A 26,404-nucleotide genomic window follows, 5' to 3' on the forward strand; every position below is an offset into this window, starting at 1 on the left:
AGCGAGCACAGGGGGTGATGGGTGAGCGGGACGTGAGTTGGGACACGGGGCAGTGAGCACAGGGGGTGATGGGTGAGCGGGACGTGAGTTAGGACATGGGGCAGCGAGCACAGGGGGTGATGGGTGAGCGGGACGTGAGTTGGGACACGGGGCAGGGAGCACAGGGGGTGATGGGTGAGCGGGACTCGGTGCGAGTTAGGACACGGGGCAGCGAGCACAGGGGGTGATGGGTGAGCGGGACTCGGTGCGAGTTAGGACACGGGGCAGCAGAGTTTTGGATGAGCTGGAGTTTACGGAGGGTAAACTGTGGGAGGCTGGCCAGACAAGCCCATCATTTAAATTTTCCAGTAATTATAAGGTTCCATTGTTTGGAGTAGATTGTAAATAAGGAAAACCGTTCCCCCATGTACACGCCTGTCTTGCATCAGGATCGATCCTTGTTATTCCCTAATGTTTGGAACCCCTTTTCCTGGGTTGCAGGTGGTGCTCCGGGTGACTGCCGCACATTTGGATCGGGGCAGGAAGCATGGGGAAGAAGTTGGACCTGTCCGGTTTGACCGATGATGAAGCAGATCACGTGCTACAGGTTGTCCAGCGGGACTTCGATCTCCGAAAGAAGGAGCAGGAGCGACTGAGGTAGGAGGTGGTCGTTGCAAGCGCCACTTGGCTTTGTTTCAATAAGAATGATCGGTTGGGACCCATTACTCATTTTGAGAATAAGCTCAGGAGATATGTGTTACATAAGAACATAAGAAATAGGAGCAGGAGTAGGCCATTCGGCCCCTCGAGCCTGCTCCGCCATTCAATAAGATCATGGCTGATCTGATCATGGACTCAGCTCCACTTCCCTGCCCGCTCCCCATAACCCCTTGTCCCCTTTTTGTTTTAAAAACTGTCTTTTTCTCTTAAAATTATTCAGTTTGCTCTCTGAGGCTGTGAATTCCACAGATTTATAACCCTCAGAAGAAATCTCTCCTTAGCTCTGTTTTAAATGGGCGGCCCCTTATTCTAAGACCATTCCCCCTAGTTCTAGTCTTCCCCCATCAACGGAAACATCCTCTCTGCATCCACCTTGTCAAGCCCCCTCATAATCTTATACGTTTCGATAAGATCACCTCTCATTCTTCTGAATTCCAATGAGTAGAGGCCCAACCTCCTCAACCTTTCCTCATAAGTCAACCCCCTCATCCCCGGAATCAACCGAGTGAACCTTCTCTGAACTGCCTCCAAAGCAAGTATATCCTTTCGTAAATATGGAAACCAAAACTGCACGCAGTACTCCAGGTGTGGCCTCACCAATACCCTGTATAACTGTAGCAAGACTTCCCTGCTTTTATACTCCATCACCTTTGCAATAAAAACCAAGATTCCATTGGCCTTCCTGATCACTTGCTGTACCTACATACCTTTGCCCTGATTCTGCTCCAACTGAGGGCTGCCACATCTGGAAGACCTTCACTGACGTGAGGGTAAGTTGGATGTCGGCAGTAGGTTGTATTTCACTGGAACATTGATTTGAAGTGTACAGTGATCAGGGCTTGTGTTCCGAGAACTGTTGCACGCATTGCTTTGTGTAACTTCCTTGTCGACTTCGCTCAGTATTCTCTACAATGGTGCCTTGTCCCAACTGCTCCACAGGAGCAGGTCCTGGAATTAAAGCTTGCTTCCGATAGGGTTTTACACTCGGTGTCAGCAATCGAACCTCATCGACAGCATGGTATTCCGATTACCGTTTCGGGAGACCAATGTCGGTGGTGTTACTGGAGCACTTGTACTGGGACATATTCCTGATCCGCACACTGTTTCATAAAAAGCTATCGTTGCTTTTGTTGCGTTTAGAATAACTCCACATGACTGTACATCTTAAGCTCAAACTGTTGCGACCTTGGTCTTTTTAATGTGACTCCAGAGTGAGGAAACAGCATGGTAGACTGCCTTTTATATCTGCTTGCCCAGGGTGTGCAGGTGACCCTTGGGTCTCCCACAGGTGCGCCCCCTGGTGGCAAGTCTTACACATTGGTAGTGTTTACATACATAACAGTTTTAGTTGCCCTTTGCAGTACGATGTGTATAAAGGTTGATGGGGAAGCACGACACATGTTCGTGCAGTTGTCCTTTCCCTGCTGGGACCTTGTGCTTTGGGTCACTCCCGAGGGATATCTCCAGTTCTGTCTGTATTTCCACCCACTGACCTAGAGCTAGCACAGAGATACACCTGTAATTCCTCACATCAAATACGGACACCTCTGAGTAATGAGTTTTTGAAAGTGTTGGAACTTGAGGACTCGGCCCAACCAAACATTGCTCTCCGGGGGGTTCCTGTTTTAGTAATTTGCTCTTACCGACGATGTCAGACAGTCTCGGATTCCGCTTTTAGTACATTGCTCAGATGCACCATGTGCCAGGAAACTAGGGAACATCAAACAACAAATGTAATCTTTAAAAGTGGGGTACATGTTTCTTTACAAGTAAGAATGCATTTAGATTCTTTTACTTTTTTAATGAAATGTCATTTAAAAGCAGTCCTGACTTTTAACACTTCATTGTGCCCTAAACCATGCTGGTTTCATCAGCCGCTCCAGACCTCTACCAAATATCCTGTCAGCTGCTGAGGTGTATGAAGGGGAGCTCAGTGTTAGTTTTACCCCTCTGTATCTGGAGTCCCTCAGCACACTCTGCCTCTTCACCAGCGTCATACCCGAGGTCAGGAACTCGCTCTGAGAAAGAGATGTGAGATTGATGCGCACTTGACCCGGGTATGGTTACCTGTACTCTTTATTTGACGCACTCGCTCACCACCAACTTGTCCAGGGTGATTAGGGATGGGCAATAAATGCCAGTCTTGCCAACGACGCCCACATTCCGGAACGAATAAATTTTTTTCCAAAATCCTTACCCAAGGAACTCGTGGTTAGCACTTTTCACGACCACAGGACCTTCCAAAGCTCTTCAGCCATTGGAGCATCAGGGTGGGCAATCATGGGGCCAAGCTGCTGTCCATGACAGAACAATACAATGTACCTCCCTTCCAACAATTTATAACCTCTTCTATCCACTCCAAAGCACTTTGATTCTTTTTTAATTGTCCCTTTAACCGTTACCAATAATTTCCATTTATGGAAATCTGATTTTAACCACTCCGCTATTACGTGGATGCACTTGTGGTTTAAGTGGCAGGATTTCCCATTTCATCTGGACCCCATTTTCAGGAAGAAAGGGGACGGAGTCCTTTGCTGTTGGTTCCGAGACGCTTCTATCGCCCGCTGCATTTTCTGGCACAACTCCTGCTCCAATCTGCAAATTACAGGACAATTCGTTTAACTTCTGAGGAGAGAGAGAGGAGAGAGAGAGAGAGGAGAGAGAGAGAGAGGAGAGAGGAGAGAGAAGAGAGAGAGGAGAGAGAGAGAGAGAGAGAGAGAGAGAGAGAGAGAGAGAGAGAGAGAGAGGAGAGAGAGAGAGGAGAGAGAGAGAGGAGAGAGAGAGAGGAGAGAGAGAGAGAGAGGAGAGAGAGAGGAGAGAGGAGAGAGGAGGAGAGAGGGAGAGAGGGAGAGAGGGAGAGAGGAGAGAGAGAGAGGAGAGAGAGAGAGAGGAGAGAGAGAGAGGAGAGAGAGAGAGAGAGGAGAGAGAGAGGAGAGAGGAGAGAGAGAGAGAGAGAGGAGAGAGAGAGGAGAGAGAGAGGAGAGAGGAGAGAGGGAGAGAGGAGAGAGAAGAGAGAGAGAGAGAGGAGAGAGAGGAGAGAGAGAGAGGAGAGAGAGAGGAGAGAGAGAGGAGAGAGGGAGAGAGAGAGGAGAGAGGGAGAGAGAGAGAGAGGAGAGAGAGAGAGAGAGAGAGAGAGAGAGGAGAGGAGAGTTTTTTTTACTTCAAGATGAAAATACAAAGCACTGGAAATTCGGTTGGTTAGCTCCACCCAAAGGGGAACCAGGAACCATCGGGGCCGCTAAACCTCCCCACCCCCGCCACGCCCGAGCGCCGTGCTGTCAGCGCCTGCCGCGAACTTCAGTGACGGTTTAGTGGCGGCGCTGATCGTTTGCGCTGCGCTCGCTAGCCCCGCCCACTGGGTGATGTCACCGAGTGTGCAACGTCCCCGTAGCCCCGTGTTTGCTAAATTGACTCTTTTACTTGCGGTGGCGCCTGGCGCTGAGTCCGGACGGAGAAAGCAGTCGGTCCGGCAACAATCCCGGGGCAATATTGTCCGGAGAGTGAGGTAAGGGCTTTAGCGGGGAAATGTGGGTGAGGTTTGTTGAAATTAAGTTGAGCCAGCCTCCTGCGCTTTCGCTCCGTTAGCGCCCGAGGAGCAGTGTGGAACGTTTCCCTTCGTGCTCCCCTCTCCTCTTGGGGCGACACAACCGAATATCCCACTTCGAGACGGGTGACATCACCCGGCGCTAAAGGTCGCGCCCCAGCACCGGCACTGCCTCACAGCGGGCCATAACGAATTTCTCGTCCTAAATATCGACATGAAGAGAAAATAATTGAATGCACCTAACCTGGATTTTAGGAATAAAGAGCTCAATTATGCCCAACCCCTTTTTATGGCGCACTTACCTTAAGTGCGCCGACTTTGCGCGCTGGAAACGGCGCCAGAAAAAAGTCGCCCCATCCTGGGCGCTCTTCCGAGTCCCCGGTGTCCCAGCGTGGCGAGCATTGTGAAGTGGGGGCGGAGCAACAGGCCAGCGCCGAAAACACTGCCGGCACCTGTGCGCATGCGCCGTGGAGTCTGCGCGCATGCTCCTGCCCTCCCAGCATGTCCTGCGGGCTGTGAGCAGAACCCGATGCTCGCAGCCCCTACCCCCAGTCCAAGGGATGCCCCGATCTCACCGCACCCTATCTCCGGCCGAGTAGCCTCCCGCACGGGCCAGCCGGCCCACTGACTTCCTGGGCCGAGGTAGGACTTCAGTTTTATTTTTTATTTATTGGTTGTGCTTGAGGGTTTTGATTGTGGTGGGGGGGAAGGAGAGAAAGAGTGTTTTGTGGGATGGGGGGGACTTTAAAAAAAAACTTGATTCTGGCATAAAGGTAGGACTTCTATTTTTTTTATTTGTTATTGATTGATTGCTTGTTACTGTTTGTGCTTTGTTTCGTGTTTTGTAAGTCTTGGTGCTTGGAATGTACTAACCTGCGCCCAATTCTTAACTGCCCGCAATGTTTTTCAGAGCTGGCCACATAGGCTGACCTAAGTGGATTTGGAGTAAGTTTTAGTTGGCCAAAGTTGCATAAATGGCCAAAACTGCCGTAAGTGTCTGGGAATGCCGCCTTTTGGAAAAAAAAACTGAACTTAAAAAAAAATCGTACCCAACTGACTTACTCTGGAGCAAATTTTTGGGGGCAAATGACATTTTTTAACTTGCGCCAGAAAAAACAACTTACTCCAAAAAAAATTGATGCAAGTCATGGCCAGAATTGGGCCCATAGATCGGGCGGGACAAACCTGATAGAGGTCTTCGAACAGGTCATTTAAAAAAACTTCATTAATAGATGGGACTTTGCTGGCAAGGCCAGTATTTATTGGCCATCCCTACTTGCTCTTGAAGGGTGATGAATTTGGTGGATGGGGAAATGTGACGGATGTGGTGTACATGGACTTTCAGGAAGCCTTTGGCATGGTGCAACACTGGTGTCCATTGGAGAATATCTCTAAATTGTCAGATCGCTTGACCGACATCCAGTTATGGATGAGCAGAAATGACTTCCAACTATATATTGGGAAAACCGAAACATTGTCTTCGGCCCCCGTCACAAACTCCGTTCCCCAACCATCAATTCCATCCCTCTCCCTGGCAGCTGCCTGAGGCTGGACCAGACTGATCACAACTTTGGAGTCATATTGGACTCTGAAATGAACTTCCAACCACACATCCGCACCACCACTAAACCCATCTATCTCCTAACTCGCACCGAGTCCCGCTCACCCATCACTCCTGTGCTCGCCGACCTACATTGGCTCCCAGTTTGGCAACACCTCTATTCAAAATAGTCATCCTTGTTCACAAATCCCTCCATGGCCCTCGCCCCTCCCTATCCCTGTAACCTCCTCCAGCCCCACAACCCCCCGAGATGTCTGCGCTCCTCTAATTCTGCCCTCCTGACCATCCCTGATTATAATCTCTCCACCATCGGTGGCCGTGCCTTCTGTTGCCTGGGCCCCAAGCTCTGGAACTCCCTCCCTAAACCTTCCACCTCTCTACCTCTCTTTCTTCCTTTTAAAACGCTCCTTAAAACCTTTTACCCAGCTTTTGGTCACTTGCCCTTGCATCTGCTTTATGTGGCTCTGTGTCAAACTTTGTCTGATAACGCTCCTGTGAAGCGTCTTGGGATGTTTGACTACTTTTAAAGCTTATCTCGGGTATATCTTGGCGTATATCTACACTGAACCATTGAGTGCATTAAACAATGCCTCCGGGTATTGGTGAGCACCTGTAATGCTGTCGTGCCTTGGATACGATGTCCCACGTTATCGGATCCACGATGCCCAATAATACAATTCTGGGGCACGGACAGCTTGTGCTAGACTCACCTGGGCCCAACTTGTTTGCAATCCAAGGGATTGCCTGATGAGCACTGCAGATGTGGACTGGGTGCTGCCTGGGAAGCCCCTTTCCAGATGTTGGGACCTTTCAGTTTTGACAGGAGTGACAGCGACTAGATGTTTGTTGACAACTCGTTCTGCAATGCTTTGCTGTTCACTGGCTCATCTGTTCAGCTGCTCTGCAAGACCTTAACTTGTCGCTTCTTAAAGCCAGAGCTCTTTTACCTCCTGTGTCTTGCTTCCAACGCTTTTGCAATTTAGAATCCGTTGTTCTTCGTGGGCCACCAGCGACGTTCCCTTTAAGCTGCACGGCCGTGCAGTGCCCCAGAGGTCCCGCGCAGTCGGTGAGCCGCGGAATACTGAATGATCCGCACACCCTGTTTAAGGGGCTGCCGGGGAACAAAGGAAGATTTGAGGGCACGTTGGTCTCCATCAGTCCTTTACAAGCTGCTGATGTGGGATATCCTGGCCCCTCGCCCCACGTGTGCTGTCTGTACGGGCCGTGCATTGTCCACCGCAAGTGCTGTGCTAATTACCTTCAATCAGCTGAACTTGCATTCTGGCTGGAGGCCAGTTGTGTTGTGTGCAGAAACTGCTTGAAGAGTCTTCACTGTGCTGGGGTCCATAATGTCCCATCTGTCTCAAACTAAGTCTGTCTTTGGGGTTCCAAGCCTCCTTGATGTGTATTGGAAAGATGTTACAGTCCCTTTTCTAAACAACCTGATTAACGAGACAGGCCACGGTGTTCCCATTCTACAATTAATATTTATATATAAAAAGAAAGAAAGATTTGCATTTCTATAGCGCTTTTCATGACTTCCGGACGTCCCAAAGTGCTTTTGGAGTGCAGTCACTATTGTAATGTGGGAAACGCGGCAGCCACCTTCCACACAGCAAGCTCCCACACACAGCAATGTGATAATGACCAGATCATCTGCTTTGATGATGTTGATTGAGGGATAAATATTGGCCCCAGGACACCGGGGAGAACTCCCCTGCTCTTCTTCCAAATAGTGCCATGAGATCTTTTACATCCACCTGAGAAACCGAAGCCTCGTCTGCTCTAACATCTCATCCGAAAGACAGTGCGGCGCTCCCTCAGCACTGTCCCTCCGACAGTGTGGCGCTCCCTCAGCACTGCCCCTCCGACAGTGCAGCACTCCATCAGCACTGCCGCTCCGACAGTGCGGCGCTCCCTCAGCACTGCCCCTCCGACAGTGCAGCGCTCCCTCAGTACTGCCCCTCCGACAGTGCGGCGCTCCCTCAGCACTGCCCCTCCGACAGTGCGGCGCTCCCTCAGCACTGCCCCTCCGACAGTGCGGCGCTCCCTCAGCACTGCCCCTCCGACAGTGCGGCGCTCCCTCAGTACTGCCCCTCCGACAGTGCGGCACTCCCTCAGCACTGCCCCTCCGACAGTGCGGCGCTCCCTCAGCACTGCCTCGGAGTGTCAGCTTAGATGAGAGCGGGAGGGAGGGAGAGGAGAGGGAGATAAATAAATAAATGTAATATTTCCTCCGTCTGCTCTGTCACAAGAATAGCTCAGACAGCAGCCGAGAGTGTCACATTGATACAGGACAGATCTTACCGCCGGCACCATGGCACTTGGCCTACTGCTGGAGTCATTATTTGAGATTGAAAGTTGTGTTTGCTACAGCGAGGTTCTGACTCTGACACACAACCGATCTACACTGGCTAATTAAACCACCCAATGTGCTCTATTTGTTTTATAATTAAAATGTAATTTGGAATTTATGAAGCTCTGGATCCTTTCTCAGGGCAGGTTGAGAAAGCTTACGGGATTCACCAGTACAAAATGTGGAAATTATGCAATTTTAAAGAACACTGGTTCGGTCTCAACTGGAGTATTGTGTCCAATTCTGGGCCCCACACTTTAGGAAGGATGTGAAGGCCTTAGAGAGGGTGCAGAGGGGATTGACGAGAATGGTTCCAGGGATGAGGGACTTCAGTGACGTGGATAGACTGGAGAAGCTGGGGTTGTTCTCCTTGGAGCAGAGAAGGTTGAGAGGAGATTTGATCGAGGTGTTCAAAATCATGAGGGGCCTGGACAGAGTAGATAGAGAGAGACTGTTCCCATTGGTGGAAGGGTCGGGAACCAGAGGACACAGATTTAAGGCGATTGGCAGAAGAACCAAAGGCGACATGAGGGAAAACGTTTTTACGCAGCGAGTAGTTAGGATCTGGAATGCGCTGCCTGAGGCAGACTCAATCGCGGCTTTCAAAAGGGAGTTGGATAAGTACCTGAAGGATAAACATTGCAGGGCTCCGGGGAAAGGGCGGGGGAGGGGGACTGGCTGAGGTGCTCTTGCAGAGAGCCGGCACGAGCTCGACGGGCCGAATGGCTGCCTCCTGTGCTGTAACCGGTCTATGGGCTCAATTTTCCCCAATGCCGTTTATTGGCGTATTGCAAGAGTTCCGCCCGGTTTTTCTGGCCCCGGCTAGTCCAAAACAATAAGCATCAAGTTTCCCCGTTCTATTTTTTGAACTTGGCGCTGCGCGGCCCATCCTACAGCTTCAGGGGGGTGGAGCCTAATGTCTGCACCGAAAAAACAATGCCCTCCCCCTTCTGCGCATGCACAAAAAAAAAGGGTGCTTTTGACATGATTGCTAGGGTCGCGCATGCCCAACACACCTCCCGATCTGCATTCAGCCATTTTTAAAGAGCCAGCTGTGTGTGAGAACTTTAATTCTCATTGGAAAAATCGGAGCTGCAATACAATATGCAACGTGGTCAAGGACCAAGAGTTTGTCACAGGATGAAGTGGAGGCACTGGTTACTGTGATTGAGACAAGATGGCACGAGCTGGACACCAGCAGAGGTCACACAAAAGTTTCACCAAAAGAAATGAAGAAACGCTGGAACCAACTTGCAGAAGATTACTGTGCAATGCTGACCAGCCCGAGGTCTGGCGGCCAGTGCAGAGAGAAGTGGCAGGACCTTGGTCAAGTAGTTAGTGTAAGTAATATTTTCATTTTTCAATGGAATTGTAAATGTGACGATCTGTACGTCCCACCCAGCAGAAAGACACCTCTCTAAAAAGTTATATTTTCATCTTTGCAGAGGAAGGTGGCACACAACAAAAGGGAAAGAACTCGAACAGGAGGAGGCCGGCAAATCTGCAGCCACTGACACCCATTTAATTCTCATTAGAAAAATCAGAGCTGCAATACAAGATGCAACATGCCTCAAGGCCCAAGAGTTTGTCACAGGACGAAGTGGAGGCACTAGTTACTGTGATTGAGACAAGATGGAGGGGGAGGATGAAGCCCCCACTGTTGTACTCGCTCTGGAGGAGGTGCAGGTGCCACCCATTGAGGTGCCAGCCCCTTTCCTGAGTGATACGAGTGTTGTTCTGTCAATGGACACGGAGTCTGGACGTGTTCCCTTATTGCAGCAGCTACCTGCGACATTCCCTCCCTCGTGCCCGGACAGTGTTCCCATTTCTTGTGAAAGTGTTGTTACTTCTCCCGACAGTCCCGATACCTCATCACCCACCCCACTGATGATGTCCAGGAGTGACCACGTAAGATCAATGCTCTCCCCACTCATTGCCATCATCGGAACCACATCTGTTAGATCCTGCACCTCAGGAGAGCGCTGTCGAGCTCTCCTTCCCCTCCTCACCCCACTGGGATCCGCAGCCTCGGACTGTGAGAAACCATGGAATGTCCCAACACTCGTACCACTCAGGAAAGTACTGTAAACAAGATTGTATTGTCGTTTGGCAGAGCTGCATATGCGAAACCTGTGGCTGCCCAAAGTCCATCAACGGGACTGAATCTGATTTCACCGTGTTGGCATTGTGGGGGAAATCATCGGTCTCATCAGTGTCGGTTTAAACAGAACATTTGTAAAGGCTGTTCGAGAGTGGGGCACCCCCAGCGCATGTGTCCGCAACTGAGCAAGCGTGCTCAGGATGATGACCAGTATAGCGTGGATCCGGATATACAATTTGAGATACCAGAGGAGGAAGTCTATGGATTGTATTCGTTCCTAACAAAGAGCCAACTGATAATAATTAATGTGAAACTTAACGGTGTGCTGGTACCGATGGAATTAGACACTGGTGTGAGTCAATCAATAATGAGTCAGAGGACACTTGACAAGCTGTGGGATACTAAGGCTGTGAGGCCTAAGCTGAGTCCAGTCAATGCCAAGTTGCGTACATACACTAACGAACTCATAACGGTGATTGACAGTGCAGTAGTCAAGGTGTCGTATGATGGTGCGGTTCATGGTTTACCGTTATGGATTGTTCCAGGCAATGGTCCAACGCTGTTCGGCAGGAATTGGCTAGAAAAAATCAAATGCAATTGGAACGAGATCAAAGCGTTGTCGTCGGAGGAGGATAATACTCCATGTGCTCAAGTGCTGAGCAAGTTCCCCTCGCTGTTTGAACCAGGCATCGGCAACTTCACGGGAGCCAAGGTGCAGATCCACGTGGACTCAGATGCAAGACCCATCCATCATAAAGCTCGGGCAGTTCCGTACATGAGGGAGAAGGTCGAACTCAAACTGGACGGACTCCAGCGTAAAGGGGTCATATCACCGGTCGAATTTAACGAATAGGCCAGCCCCACTGTTCCTGTGTTGAAGAGTGATGGCACTGTCAGGATTTGTGGAGACTACAAGGTTACGATCAACCGAGTTTCGAAACAGGATCAATACCCATTACCGAAGGCGGATGACCTGTTTGCAACGCTAGCCGGGGGGACGTCCTTCACTAAACTGGATCTGACGTTGGCCTATATGACACAGGAGCTGGTTGACACGTCGAAGAAACTTGCATGCATCAATACTCCAAGGACTGTTCATCTACAACAGGTGTCCTTTCGGAATTAGAAACATAGAAAATAGGTGCAGGAGTAGGCCATTCGGCCCTTCAATGAGTTCATGGCTGAACATGCAACTTCAGTACCCCATTCCTGCTTTCTCGCCATACCCCTTGATACCCCTAGTAGTAAGGACTTCATCTAACTACAATTCACTCGGCTGCAGCATATTTCAGAGGAACATGGAGAGTCTACTGAAGTCTGTCCCTAGAACTGTCATGTTCCAAGATGACATCCTGGTACAGGTCGTGACACCGCCGAACATCTGAACAACCTGGAAGAGGTTTTACATCGTCTGGTCAAAGTGGGACTCAGACTGAAACGTTCGAAGTGCATTTTCATGGCACCGGAAGTCGAATTCCTGGGGAGGAAAATTGCTGCTGACGGCATCAGTCCTATCGACTCGAAAACCAAGGCCATCAAAAATGCACCCAAGCCTCCGAATGTGATGGAGCTGCGTTCGTTCCTTAGTCTACTCAACTACTTCGGTAACTTCCTACCCAGATTGAGCACCTTATTAGAGCCACTGCACATGCTGCTAAGAAATGGCGACAACTGGGTTTGGGGTGCGTCTCAAGACAGAGCTTTTGAGAAAGCTACTAATCTGCTTTGCTCTAACAAGCTGCTGGTACATTATGACCCATGTAAGCGTCTAGTATTGGCCTGTGATGCTTCGTCATATGGAGTTGGTTGCGTGCTCCGACAAGCTAATGAGTCGGGTAATCTTCAACCTGTTGCATATGCTTCTAAAAGGCCGAAAGAGCCTACAGCATGGTAGAAAAAAAAGCATTAGCCTGTGTGTATGGGGTTAAAAAGATGCATCAGTACCTGTTTGGTCTTCAGTTTGAACTGGAAACAGATCACAAGCCACTCTTTTCATTGTTTTTGGAAAACAAAAGTATCAATACTAATGCATCGTCCCGCCTCCAGAGGTGGCCGCTGACATTATCCGCTTATGATTATGCCATTCGCCATAGACCTGGCACCGAGAATTGTGCCAATGCTTTGAACCGTCTGCCGTTGCCCACACCGGAGGAGGAAACGCCACAACCCAGCGGACCTATTGTTAGTTATGGATGCTTTTGAGAGTGAAGGAATCCCTGTCACGGTTCAACAAGTTAAGACCTGAATCAGCCAGGACCCGATTTTATCGGTGGTGAAGCGTTGCATCTTCAAAGGTGATTGATCTGCCATACCGAGCAAATGTGCGAGGAGACCAAACCTTACATTTGTCGCAAAGACGAACTGTCTATTCAATCGAATTGTATACTGTGGGGCAATCGTGCTGTTATGCCTAAGAAAGGCAGAGAGAAATTTGTACATGATCTACATAGCACATGATGAAAGCCATTGCCAGGTCTCGCATATGGTGGCCTGGAATTGACTCTGATCTGGAATCATGTGTGCATCAGTGCAACACTTGCATGTTGCTTAGTAAAGCACCAGCGGAATCGCCGCTGAGCCTGTGATCGTGGCCATCTAAACCATGGTCCAGGATCCACATCGACTTTGCAGGTCCCTTCCTGGGAAAGATGTTTTTAGTTGTGGTGGATGCATATTCCAAGTGGATAGAGTGTATAATCATGTCATCCAGAACATCCACAGCTACCATTGAGAGCCTTCGTGTCATGTTTGCCACTCATGGTCTGCCTGACATCGTTGTAAGCGACAACGGACCTTGCTTCACTAGTCTGGAGTTTCAAGAGTTCATGAAACTCAATGGTATCAAACATGTGAAGTCAGCACCATTCAAACCCGCATCTAATGGTCAAGCAGAGCGTGCTGTCCAAACCATCAAGCAGAGTATGAAACGTGTAACTCAAGGTTCACTGCAGACTCACTTGTCACGCATATTGCTTAGTTACAGGACAAGACCCCACACGCTTACTGGGATATCTCCTGCTGAACTATTGATGGAGAGGTCAAGCACAAGCTCTCTTTGTCCACCCTGACTTGAACGATCATGTTGAATACAGACATCAAAGTCAGCAGTGGTATCGTGATCGCGCTGCTGTGTCACGCAACGTTTCTGTTAACGATCCTTTGTATGTACTAAATTATGGTCAAGGTCCCAAATGGATCGCCGGTACTGTTACATAGAAACATAGAAACATAGAAAATAGGTGCAGGAGTAGGCCATTCGGCCCTTCTAGACTGCACCGCCATTCAATGAGTTCATGGCTGAACATGCAACTTCAGTACCCCATTCCTGCTTTCTCACCATACCCCTTGATTCCCCCAGTAGTAAGGACTTCATTTAACTCCTTTTTGAATATATTTAGTGAATTGGCCTCAACAACTTTCTGTGGTAGAGAATTCCACAGGTTCACCACTCTCTGGGTGAAGAAATTTCTCCTCATCTCGGTCCTAAATGGCTTCCCCCTTATCCTTAGACTGTGTCCCCTGGTTCTGGACTTCCCCAACATTGGGAACATTCTTTCTGCATCTAACCTGTCTAACCCCGTCAGAATTTTAAACGTTTCTATGAGGTCCCCTCTCATTCTTCTGAACTCCAGTGAATACAAGCCCAGTTGATCCAGTCTTTCTTGATAGGTCAGTCCCGCCATCCCAGGAATCAGTCTGGTGAACCTTCGCTGCACTCCCTCAATAGCAAGAATGTCCTTCCTCAGGTTAGGAGACCAAAACTGTACACAATACTCCAGATGTGGCCTCACCAAGGCCCTGTACAATTGTAGCAACACCTCCCTGCCCTTGTACTCAAATCCCCTCGCTATGAAGGCCAACATGCCATTTGCTTTCTTAACCGTCTGCTGTACCTGCATGCCAACCTTCAATGACTGATGTACCATGACACCCAGGTCTCTTTGCACCTCCCCTTTTCCTAATCTGTCACCATTCAGATAATAGTCTGTCTCTCTGTTTTTACCACCAAAGTGGATAACCTCACATTTATCCACATTATACTTCATCTGCCATGCATTTGCCCACTCACCTAACCTATCCAAGTTGCTCTGCAGCCTCATAGAATCCTCCTCACAGCTCACACTGCCACCCAACTTAGTGTCATCCGCAAATTTGGAGATACTACATTTAATCCCCTCGTCTAAATCATTAATGTACAGTGTAAACAGCTGGGGCCCCAGCACAGAACCTTGCGGTACCCCACTAGTCACTGCCTGCCATTCTGAAAAGTCCCCATTTACTCCTACTCTTTGCTTCCTGTCTGACAACCAGTTGTCAATCCATGTCAGCACACTACCCCCAATCCCATGTGCTTTAACTTTGCACATTAATCTCTTGTGTGGGACCTTGTCGAAAGCCTTCTGAAAGTCCAAATATACCACATAAACTGGTTCTCCCTTGTCCACTCTACTGGAAACATCCTCAAAAAAATTCCAGAAGATTTGTCAAGCATGATTTCCCTTTCACAAATCCATGCTGACTTGGACCTATCATATTACCTCTTTCCAAATGCACTGCGATGACATCCTTAATAATTGATTCCATCATTTTACCCACTACCGATGTCAGGCTGACCGGTCTGTAATTCCCTGTTTTCTCTCTCCCTCCTTTTTTAAAAAGTGGGGTTACATTGGCTACCCTCCACTCCATAGGAACTGATGCAGAGTCAATGGAATGTTGGAAAATGACTGTCAATGCATCCACTATTTCCAAGGCCACCTCCTTAAGTACTCTGGGATGCAGTCTATCAGGCCCTGGGGATTTATCGGCCTTCAATCCCATCAATTTCCCCAACACAATTTCCCGACTATTAAGGATTTCCCTCAGTTCCTCCTCCCCTCAGTTACGGCCAAGGAGGGTAACAGAGTGTTTATCAACAAGCTCAAGAATGGAAACATGTTGATCAGATAAAGCTATGGCACACGGATGAACCGGAACAGTTTGAGGAAGACACAATCAGTGACCAACCAACCTACCCTCAGTCATCAGAGGACTCCGCTGTCATCAATGAATCTGGACTTTCAATCCCTGACATGGTCATTGCCACTCCCAGCAGATCGGCCCCAGCCCCCAGCCATAACAGACTCAGAACACTCGCCCAAGGCTGGAGTTTAACTGAGACGATCAACTCGGGAGCGGAAAGCCCCGGACCGTCTCAATTTGTAAAAAGACTTGCACGACAATATCCCCCTTTAAGATATTGGTATGTATGCTTGGGGTTACTAGCCACTAGGTGGCGCCACTGTCGGAGGTCATTGGGCTGTATACATGTGTGTGTGGCCCAGGTATAAAAGGCCAGCCACCACATAATGTGATCACTTTGGGCCCTAATAAAGCAGAGCCAGGTTTGTACCTGTTAGTTTACAGTATTCAGTCTATCGAGTTATTACGTACATTACACTATATATCGCAATGTGCGACATGTTGTATTCCTGGTCAGCTTCTGTCAGTTACGCGTAGGGGCATCGTGAGCCAGGTGGCGAGGCCGTACCCTTTGTCTCCCAGCAACCAGCTCTGCCCTTACAAAACTAATGGTTTCCCATATCTGAAAGCATGAAAATGCATATATCATTTAAATATATATTGCACAACCAACCAGCTGTTAATTACATGAAAACAGAACACCATTAGAAGCAGTAATAGCAATGTCTCACACTGAATATAACTTTAGTCTAAACAATGAAACATGGCAGATATAGCGCTCTCACGTAGAATGAACACATCATGAGTGCTCCCAGGGTATCTCTCATCAACTGACATGATGCGATGCATGTCGTCACACACGAGCTGCACATTAACGCAGTGGAAGCCTTTTCTGTTCCTGTAAAGGTGCTCGCAAGGCGATGTGGGTACAATCAATGCAGCCCTGTACCTTTGGGAAGCCAGCAATCCTGGAGAAGCCCACAGCCCTTTCAAGCATTGCCTGGGCAGTCATTGGGAACTTTATGTCGTCATTCCTCTGGGCATATAGTGCAGCAGTCACCTGCCGAAAGCAGATATGTGTTGCATGTTGAAAAATGGCACACACATCCCCAGTTGTAGCCTGGAATGATCCAGATGCATAGAATGAAAGTGCAGCTGTGTAACCTTCACTTCAACTGACAAATTGGTCCTCCTGACACTTCTCGGTTGCAGGTTTGCTTTTACTAACTCACAGATCTTGGTTACAACTTCTTTGCGGAAACACAGCCTTCTCACCCAGTCTGCATCACTCAGGTGCAGGTACAAACACCTGTGTCGATATACCCGACGTGGGTAAGGCCTCCTGCGCAGCATCCTACATACTCTGAGGTTCCTCATGCGATGACATTGAATCAATCATCTCCTCCACAGCATCATCATGCAGAAGCCTTGCATGAGGTACGGCATTGTCAGTATTGCCCCCATGGTTAAATTGCAGCTTTGCAAGAAGCTCAAAACAGCAGGACCAGGAGTTAAAGATTCTTTGTTGTCTCTCTCCCCAAGGTCGACGTCCCGGTATGGACCACACCCTGGTCTGCACATGTACAATAGGCTTGCTTAGAACGGGAAGCTCGCCATTCAATGGGGACATTTGGGGCAACGAAGTCTCATGCAATTCGTTAAATTTAGATTTTTTTCAAAGTACCAGCCCACCACCGATCGAACGTCTCCTCACCGAGCTCAAGGGTCGGCCGACAGAATGGCTCCCTCGCCCGAACACCGGCTCGGCAAACACCGCCCCCCCCACCCCTCTAGTGTAAGGGTTCGCATTCCTTCAGTTTGGCTTCCAACCGCCCCCCCCCCACGGGCTTCTCTCGAAGCTGAGCCCCGAGCCCGTGTCCGGGTGAGGGAGTGATTCTGCGGGCCACGCTCCGACCCTCGAGCCCGGTGAGGAGACATTCGGTGGTGGCGTGGTACTTTGAAAAAAATCCAAGATGAAAGAATTGCGTCAGACTTCCATTTTCTGTGTTTTAAGTTTGAAAAAATGAAGTTTGATGAAGCACATTTAATGTGTTCTTGACTCTCCCCAAAACTTCGCATAAAAACAATGGCGTCTGTTTGTGCCGATTTTTTAACGGTGCGCGGGTATTCCGTGCCCAGAAGGTTTTTTGGGATGGGTCACATACGCCGTCCTTGGAAATATGTAAGTTGGCCAAATTTGCATAAATGTGAAAAACTGGCGCAAACATCAGGTTACGCCCCCATGACGCAAAAAAAAACTCACCTAAAAAGTCGTAACTTACTGAGTTACGCTGGCGCACTAACTTTGGGGAAACTTGGATATTTTAATTTAGGTCAAAAAACGGCAGATACCTGGGCAAAATTGAGCAGTATGATTGTGTGAATTCGAGCAGCAGATAATGGATGTTGCATCACTGCCTCGATTATGAACTTCACTGAGATTCGAACAGTATAGCTACCACCCTGCGTGCAGCTCTCTCTTGGTCGCTGTGCAGTGCTTGCGTGTGTACGTGTGTCTGTGCCCTTGGAGCAGTGCGTAATTAAAGCCTTTTATTGAGAGTCATCTCGGGTGCTTAATATCTATCCAACCACATGTGGAATTAGCCTTCCCGTCAAAGCGCTGGATTTGGTGACCTTTTCCAGGGACAATGAAACTGTTCTCGATGTGAAGTCTTCTGTCGTACAGTATTAGCAAAGCAAACCAAACGTCAATATCTAAGTCGGATATCCAGGGCAAAGCTCCCGGTGTAAGTGTGGATATCCCGCAGGCTGCCTGTGTATTCCCTCTGGGGGCAGTGCTCGATAACATGCTCCAGGGTCTGATTAGGGGCTCCACAGTCGTAGGATGGGGGGGCTTTAATCTTCCACCGATAGAGAAGGAGGCAGCATCGACCGTGACCGGTTCTGAGGCGGTTGATGGTTGCCCACTGTTTGTGAGGAAGGTTTGAACCTTCAGGTTGTTCTGTGGGGTCCTCGATAAGGAATCCATTCCGTGTGTCGCAGTTCTTCCAAGTATTTCGCCATCGGTCATCGAGGCTGAGCGGGGATCGCTGAAGGGCTTCGGCGACGGTCCAAAATGGCCTTCTCAATTTGAGAGAGGTTGGTGGTCGGTTGTTCAAGTCGGCCTGGATCGGCAGGTCTTTGCTGGTGTAGCGGTTGTATTCTCTGGAGATGGCATATTCACGCCGTAGGTGTGGTGGTGCGATGTTTGCCAGCATGGGCAGCCAAGGTGTTGGTGTCGTTTAAAGTGTACCGGTGATAATTCTCAGAGTAGGATTCACCTGAACATCAACGGATTTGACCTGCGGACTGGACAGCCGTGCCGGAGAGCAGTATAAAACCCTCGCGGTTGATTTCCATTTGATGTGATGCCTGTGTTCTTCGCCCCAGAGGCCTGCAGCCTGTGCAACACCCACAGGGTTGTTACAATTCATTCACTCGTTGAACCTATTATCATTCACGGTATTTTGAGGCTCTTCATCTTTTTCTTTCAATTGATAGCGAAGTTTCAGGTGCTATAGTCTCTGTTCCTTTTCATTCCACTGATGATGTTCAATACAGTTACACACACACAGGCAATGTAAACACCACATTCCACAGGAAATATGGAGGGATAAATCCACGTTCCCGCTAATTTTGTTTGGGTGCGTGGCCCATTTGCATTTCTGTGCGTGCGCGTTTTTTTCTTTTTAAAGTTGCTGAGCGTCCTGTGTGGGATCTCCAGAGCGCTGAGCGGCTCCGCAGCTTAACGGCAACATTGGTAGAAACTTGACTTTGGTGTAAGCACTAAGCGAGCGATATTGCATCGGCCTGTTCCACACCCTGCTTGATATTCGGTTCCATTGGGAAATGAACCAGAGCAGTAGGAAAAGTACGCGTATCGGAACATCGAGGCAATAGCGATCACAATATAATAAGATTTCAGCTAAAGATTGAGAAGGATGTAAGTAAAATGCAGACCAAAGTAATAGATTGGAAGAGCTGATTGGGAGGCGATGAGAATGGAATTAAGAAAACATAGAAACATAGAAAATAGGTGCAGGAGTAGGCCATTCGGCCCTTCGAGCCTGCACCACCATTCAGTAAGATCATGGATGATCATTCCCTCAGTACCCCTTTCCTGCTTTCTCTCCACAACCCTTGATCCCTTTAGCCATAAGGGCCATATCTAACTCCCTCTTGAATATATCTAACGAACTGGCCTCAACAACTCTCTGCGGTAGGGAATGCCACAGGTTAACAACTCTCTGAGTGAAGAAGTTTCTCCTCATCTCAGTCCTAAATGGCCTGCCACTTATCCTTAAACTGTATCCCTGGTTCTGGACTTCCCCAACATCGGGAACATTCTTCCTGCATCTAACCTGTCCAGTCCCGTCAGAATTTTATATGTTTCTATGAGATCCCCTCTCATCCTTCTAAACTCCAGTGAATACAGGCCCAGTCAATCCAGTCTCTTCTCATATGTCATCCCAGGAATCAGTCTGGTGAAACATCACTGCACTCCCTCAATAACAAGAATATCCTTCCTCAGGTTAGGAGACCAAAACTGAACACAATATTCAAGGTGAGGCCTCACCAAGGCCCTGTATAACTGCAGTAAGACCTCCCTGCTCATATACTCAAAAATCCCCTAGCTATGAAGGCCAACATGCTATTTGCCTTCTTCACCGCCTGCAGTACCTGTATGCCAACTTTCAATGACTGATGTACCATGATACCCAGGTCTCGTTGCACCTCCCCTTTTCCTAATCTGTCGCCATTCAGATAATATTCTGTCTTCGTGTTTTTGCCACCAAAGTGGATAACCTCACATTTATCCACATTATACTGCATCTGCCATGCATTTGCCCACTCACCTAACCTGTCCAAGTCACCCGCAGCCTCTTAGTATCCTCCTCACAGCTCACACCGCCACCCAGCTTAGTGTCATCTGCAAACTTGGAGATATTATTCTCAATTTCTTCATCTAAATCATTGATGTATATTGTAAAGAGCTGGGGTCCCAGCACTGAGCCCTGCGGCACCCCACTAGTCACTGCCTGCCAGTCTGAAAAGGACCCGTTTATCCCGACTCTCTGCTTCCTGTTTGCCAACCAGTTCTCTATCCACATCAGTACATTACCCACAATACCATTGTTCTATATGAATAAAGCTTAGGACTGAACACTGAGCTCAAAGTAAAGTGTGACCGTAGTCTTTTATTGCAGGTCTCCAGAGTGCCTCTCCAACCTGTGAGGCCTCCTTAAATACTTGTGCTCCCAAAGGATTGTGGGGTTCCTTGGGACTCCAGGGGATGAGCCCTCTGGTGGCTGTACAAGGTATATACAAGTTTACATACATAACAACCATGTGCTTTAATTTTGCACACCAAGCTCTTGTGTGGGACCTTGTCAAAAGATAGTGGTTCTCCCACTCTACTAGTTACATCCTCAAAAACTTCTAGAGATTTGTCAAGCATGATCTCCCTTTCATAAATCCATGCTGACTTGGACTGATCCTGTCACTGCTTTCCAAATGTGCTGCTATTTCATCTTTAATAATTGATTCCAACATTTTCCCCACTACTGATGTCAGGCTAACCAGTCTATAATTACCCGTTTTCTCTCAACCTCCTTTTTTAAAAGTGGTGTTACATTAGCTACTCTCCAGTGTATAGGAACTGATCCAGAGTCGATAGACTGTTGGAAAATGATCACCAATGCATCCACTATTTCTAGGGCCATTTCCTTAAGTACTCTGGGATGCAGACAATCAGGCCCTGGGGATTTATCGGCCTTCAATCCCATCAATTTCCCTAATGCAATTTCCTGACTAATAAGGATATTCTTCAGTTCCTCCTTCTCACTAGACCCTCGGTCCCTTAGTATTTCCGGAAGGTTATTTGTGTCTTCCTTCGTGAATACAGAACCACGATTAGTTCAACTGGTCTGCCATTTTTTTGTTCCCCATTATAAATTCACCTGATTCTGACTGCAAGGGACCTATATTTGTCTTCACTAATTGTTTTCTCTTCAGATATCTATAGAAGCTTTTGCAGTCAGTTTTTATGTTCCCAGCAAGCTTCCTCTCGTACTCTATTTTCCCCCTCCGAATAAAACCCTTTGTCCTCCCTTGCTGTATTACAAAATTCTCCCAGTCCTCAGGTTTGCTGCTTTTTCTGGGCAATTTATATGCCTCTTCCTTGGATTTAACACTCTCCTTAATTTCCCTTGTTAGCCACGGTTGAGCCACCTTTCCCATTTTATTTTTAGTTCAGACAGGGATGTACAATTGCTGAAGTTCATCCATGTGATCTTTAAATGTTTGCCATTGCCTATCCACCGTCAACCCTTTAATTATCACTCGCCAGTCTATTCTAGCCAATTCACGCCTCAAACCCTCGAAGTTACCTTTCCTTAAGTTCAGGACCCTAGTCTCTGAATTAACTGTGTCACACTCCATCTTAATAAAGAATTCTACCATATTATGGTCACTCTTCCCCAAGGGGCCTCGCACAACAAGATTGCTAATTAGTCCTTCCTCATTACACATCACCCAGTCTAGGATGGCCAGCTCCCTGGTTGGTTCCTCGACATATTGGTCTCGAAAATCATCCCCAATACACTCCAGGAAATCCTCCTCCACTGTGAACTGGAAAATAATATGGGCAAAGAGGATAGCAGTTGGAAATATTTAAATTATTCAATAGATTCCAGGAGAAATATATTGTACTAAAAACATGAACAAACTAGCCAATAATGAAACTCAAGGGATAAAGAGATGGTCAAAATTGAGACTGAAGAAAGAGGCGGGCACTGAGTGAACAGACAACAAAGGAAAGGACGACAAAAGGGACTGTGGAGAGGTGAGGACAGAGGTCAAACAATCAATTGGGAGGACAGAGAGGAGCTATCCAGGAATAGAAGAAAAAATAATGAAGTATTCTACAGACTCATGGATCTAACTCGGTACAACACATTGTGATCTAACGCAATATATAATGGGTTGGAATAAAATTTTTTTTAATCACAAACCACATTGTGTCCTTCTGCCCACCCCTCAAATCTCCTCACGCTCATGATACCTCCAGAAGACCATAAGAATTAGGAGCAGGAGTTGGCCATTCGGCCCCTCGAGCCTGCTCCGCCATTCAATAAGATCACGGCTGATCTTCGACCTCAACTCCACTTTCCCTCCCGATCCCCATATCCCTCGATTCCCCGAGAGTCCAAAAATCTATCGATCTCAGCCTTGAATATACTCAACGACTCAGCATCCACAGCCCTCTGGGGCAGAGAATTCCAAAGATTCACCACCCTCTGAGTGAAGAAATTCCTCCTCATCTCAGTCCTAAATGGCCGACCCCTTATCCTGAGACTGTGACCCCTGGTTCTCGACTCTCCAGCCCGGGGGAAACACCCTCTCAGCAACTACCCTGTCAAACCGTCTTAAGAATTTTATACATTTGGGAGATCGCCTTTCATTCTTATAAACTCCAGAGAATATAGGCTCATTCTAATCAATTTCTCTTCATCCAGGAATTAATCTAGTGACACTTTGCAGCAACACCTTGAAGGCAAGTATATCCTTCCTTTAAATAAGGAGACCAAAACTGCACAGTACTCCAGGTGTGGTCTCACCAGGCCCTGTATAATTGCAGAAATACTTATAGTACTCCCACCTCCGAGCAATAAAGGCCAACATTCCATTTGCCTCTCTAATTGCCTGCACGCTAACTTTCTCTGATTCGCATACAAACAAACAAAATCCCTCTGAATATCAACATTAACTAGCCTTTCACCTTTTTAAAATATATATATATTCTGCTTTTCCATTCTTCCAAACAGTGGATAATTTCCCCCCCCCCCACATTATAGTCCATCTGCCACTTTATTGCCCAATCGCATAACCGCTTCATGTCCCTTTGCGTCCTCTTTGCTCAGGCCAACATCCCCAGCATCGAAGCACTGACCACACTTGACCAGCTCCACTGGGCAGACCACATTGTCCACATGCCAGACACAAAACTCCCAAAGCAAGCGTTCTACTTGGAACTCCTTCACGGCAAGCGAGCCCCAGGAGGGCAGAGGACACCCTCAAAGCCTCCCTGATAAAGTGCAACATCCCCACCGACACCTGGGAGTCCCTGGCCAAAGACCGCCTTAAGTGGAGGAAGTGCATCCGGGAGGGCGCTGAGCACCTCGAGTCTCGTCGCCGAGAGCGTGCAGAAACCAAGCGCAGGCAGCGGAAGGAGCGTGCGGCAAACCAGTCCCACCCTTTCCCTCAACCACTGTCTCTCCCACCTGTGACAGGGACTGTGGTTCCCGTATTGGACTGTTCAGTCACCTGAGAACTCACTTTTAGAGTGGAAGCACGTCTTCCTCGATTGCGAGAGACTGCCAATGATGATGAAGAGACGTGCCCCTCACAACTTGCTGCGGGACAGTTTGGCTGTGGGTTATCCGGTGACTGATGCTGCTCCAGACCCTCTGACAGCGGGAGGTCCTGCTCTCCGGGCTGACCCGACTCGAGCCAGACCGTGGTCAACGGCTCCATCTCGTGGCCCCGCTCGGCACTATTGTGAGTTTGTAAAACAGAATTTAATGATCGCAGGCAGCGTCTCGGCTGAAATGCTGGTGTCCTGCACAACGTCTGATCACTCAACTGTAAGGATTTGTCCTTGCCTTGTCGAGCTCCTGCGGTGTTGCTCATCGTGGGGGGCGATTTTGACTTTGGGCCTGTTAGTGCCTTGGGGAGGGTGGAAGGATTTTCGGCCCTGGGTGCAGCGGTCCATGCAGAGGTGCACCTGAAGTGCCCTAACCTACAGGGCTACGGACCCAGAGCTGGAAAGTGGGATTAGGCTGGGTAGCTCTTGGTCGGCCGGCACGGACACGATGGGCCGAATGGCTTCCTTCTGTGCCGTAAATTTCTATGATTCTCTGGGACCAAAATTGTCGCCCTCATTACCGTCTCTAGGCGGCGGGAATGGAGTGGAGAGGCCTCACTGACCGGCGGCAGACGGATTGGCCGACCCGACCGGCATTGCCCCAGGTTTCTGCCCCGCCCGAGGACCCCGTCAGGCACACGTCGACCCCACACCGTCCGGCGGCGACCCCTTTCTGCCCCGCGGGGGAAATTGCCCCACAGGAGGAGATCGGCCGCCGGCCGGTGCCACTGACCGGCGGGAAACCGTGTGGCTGGGCGGCGCGTCGGCCCTTAAAAGGGAGAGCTCACTGCCGCCGGCGCCATTTTATTTTAATTGTCGGCCCACTCCGAGGTCGGCCCGACAAAGGTGCCCCGGGGTTTGGCCACATGTGGGAAATATGGGAAAACGTGAGGTTATCCACTTCGGCAGAAAAAAAATAAAGCAAATTATAATTTAAATGGAGAACGATTGCAAAGTGCTGCAGTACAGCGGGACCTGGGGGTCCTGGTGCATGAAACACAAAATGTTAGTATGCAGGTACAGCAAGTGATCAGGAAGGCAAATGAGGGGGTTCGACAAAGTGGATGCAGAGAGGATATTTCCACTTGTGGGGGAAACTAAAACTAGGGGACGTAGTCTCAGAATAAGGAGCCGCTCATTTAAAACTGAAATGAGGAGGAATTTCTTCTGAGGGTTGTAAATCTGTGGAATTCGCTGCCTCAGAGAGCTGTGGAGGCTGGGTCATTGAATTTATTTAAGGTGGAGATAGATTTTTGAGCGATAAGGGAGTGAAGGGTTATGGGGAGCGGGCGGGGAAGTGGAGCTGAGTCCATGATCGGATCAGCCATGATCTCATTGAATGGTGGAGCAGGCTCGAGGGGCCGAATGGCCGACTCCTGTTCCTATTTCTTATGTTCTTATAAAGGTGCTCCCACAGTGCTGTTCGGGAGGGAGTTCCAGGATTGTGACCCAGCGAAGATGAAGGAACGACCGATATATTTCCACGTCAGGATGGTGCGTGCCTTGGAGGGGAACCTGGAGGTGGTGGTTGTTTCTGTGTAAACCTGTAAATACCATGTCTAACCACCAGAGGGCTTATCCCCTGGAATCCCAAGGGATCCCACAATCCCTTGGGAGCACCTGTATATAAGGAGGCCTCACAGGCTGGAGAGGCACTCTGAGATCTGTAATAAAAGACTACGGTCACACCTTACTTTGAGCTTGCAGTAGCTAGTCTGGCTCTTTATTCAAGACATAACAACTGGTGACGAGATACAGATTACCAACCCCACCGCAACAATGTAGAGAACCGTGGGCATCCTGGAGAAATTCTCGGAGGGAGATGATTGGGAAACCTTCGTGGAGCGACTCGACCAATACTCCGTGGCCAACGAGCTGGCAGGAGAAGGGAACGCTGCCAAAGGAAGGGTGATCCTCCTCACCGTTTGTGGGGCACCAACGTATGGCCTCATGAAAAACCTGCTCGCTCCAGCGGAAACCACAGCCCAGTCCTACGGTGAGTTGTGCACACTGGTCCGGGAGCATCTGATCCCGAAGGAAAGCGTTCTGATGGCAAGATATTGGTTCTACATGTACAAGAGGTCTGAAGGCCAGGAAGTGGCGAGCTACGTCGCCGAGCTAAGGCGCCTTGCAGGACATTGCAAATTTGAAGGACACGGAGCACATGCTCAGGGACTTCTTTGTACTTGGCCTTGGCCATGAAGTAATACTTCTCAAACTTCTGACTGTAGGGACCCCAACCTTGAGTAGAGCCATAGCGATAGCCCAGGCGTTTATCTCCACCAGTGACAATACCAAACAAATCTCTCAGCACACGAGAGCTGCTGCAAGTACTGTGAACAAAGTAACGTTGTTTTCGAATCGAAATGTACAGGGCAGGACTTACACACCTGTAGCTTCATGTCCGCAGATGACTGAGTTCACCATCAAGGGTGATGAATACAAGGCCATTAACACCTTGTTGGCGCTGTGGGGGTGATCATCATTTCCATTCATGCCGCTTCAAAGGATACGTTTGCAAGGGCTGTGGAACAATGGGACACCTCCAACGTATGTGCAGGCGAGCTGCAAACCCTGCTAATCCTGCAAACCACCATGTTGCAGAGGAGGACAGATGCATAGTGGATCATGACGAACCAGAGGCTCAGACCGAGGAGGCAGAGGTATATGGGGTGCACACATTTACCACAAAGTGTCCCCCGATAATGCTGAAGGTTGAATTAAATGACTCCCGGTGTCCATGGAGCTGGACACGG

General features: G+C 48.8%; 1 protein-coding gene across 1 annotated transcript in view; it reads left to right on the forward strand.

Annotated features, from left to right (window-relative positions):
* The first annotated feature begins 526 nt into the window (after positions 1–526).
* Positions 527–26,404, forward strand: part of LOC139263730 (rab effector MyRIP-like) — a 346,446-nt gene continuing 320,568 nt past the window's right edge. Inside the window, exon 1 of the mRNA XM_070879762.1 lies at positions 527–636. Coding sequence (XP_070735863.1) covers positions 527–636 — 110 coding nt within the window. The remainder of the gene's footprint in view (positions 637–26,404) is intronic.

This window comes from Pristiophorus japonicus, chromosome 5 (assembly GCF_044704955.1).
Source record: "Pristiophorus japonicus isolate sPriJap1 chromosome 5, sPriJap1.hap1, whole genome shotgun sequence".
Classification (NCBI taxonomy): domain Eukaryota; kingdom Metazoa; phylum Chordata; class Chondrichthyes; family Pristiophoridae; genus Pristiophorus; species Pristiophorus japonicus.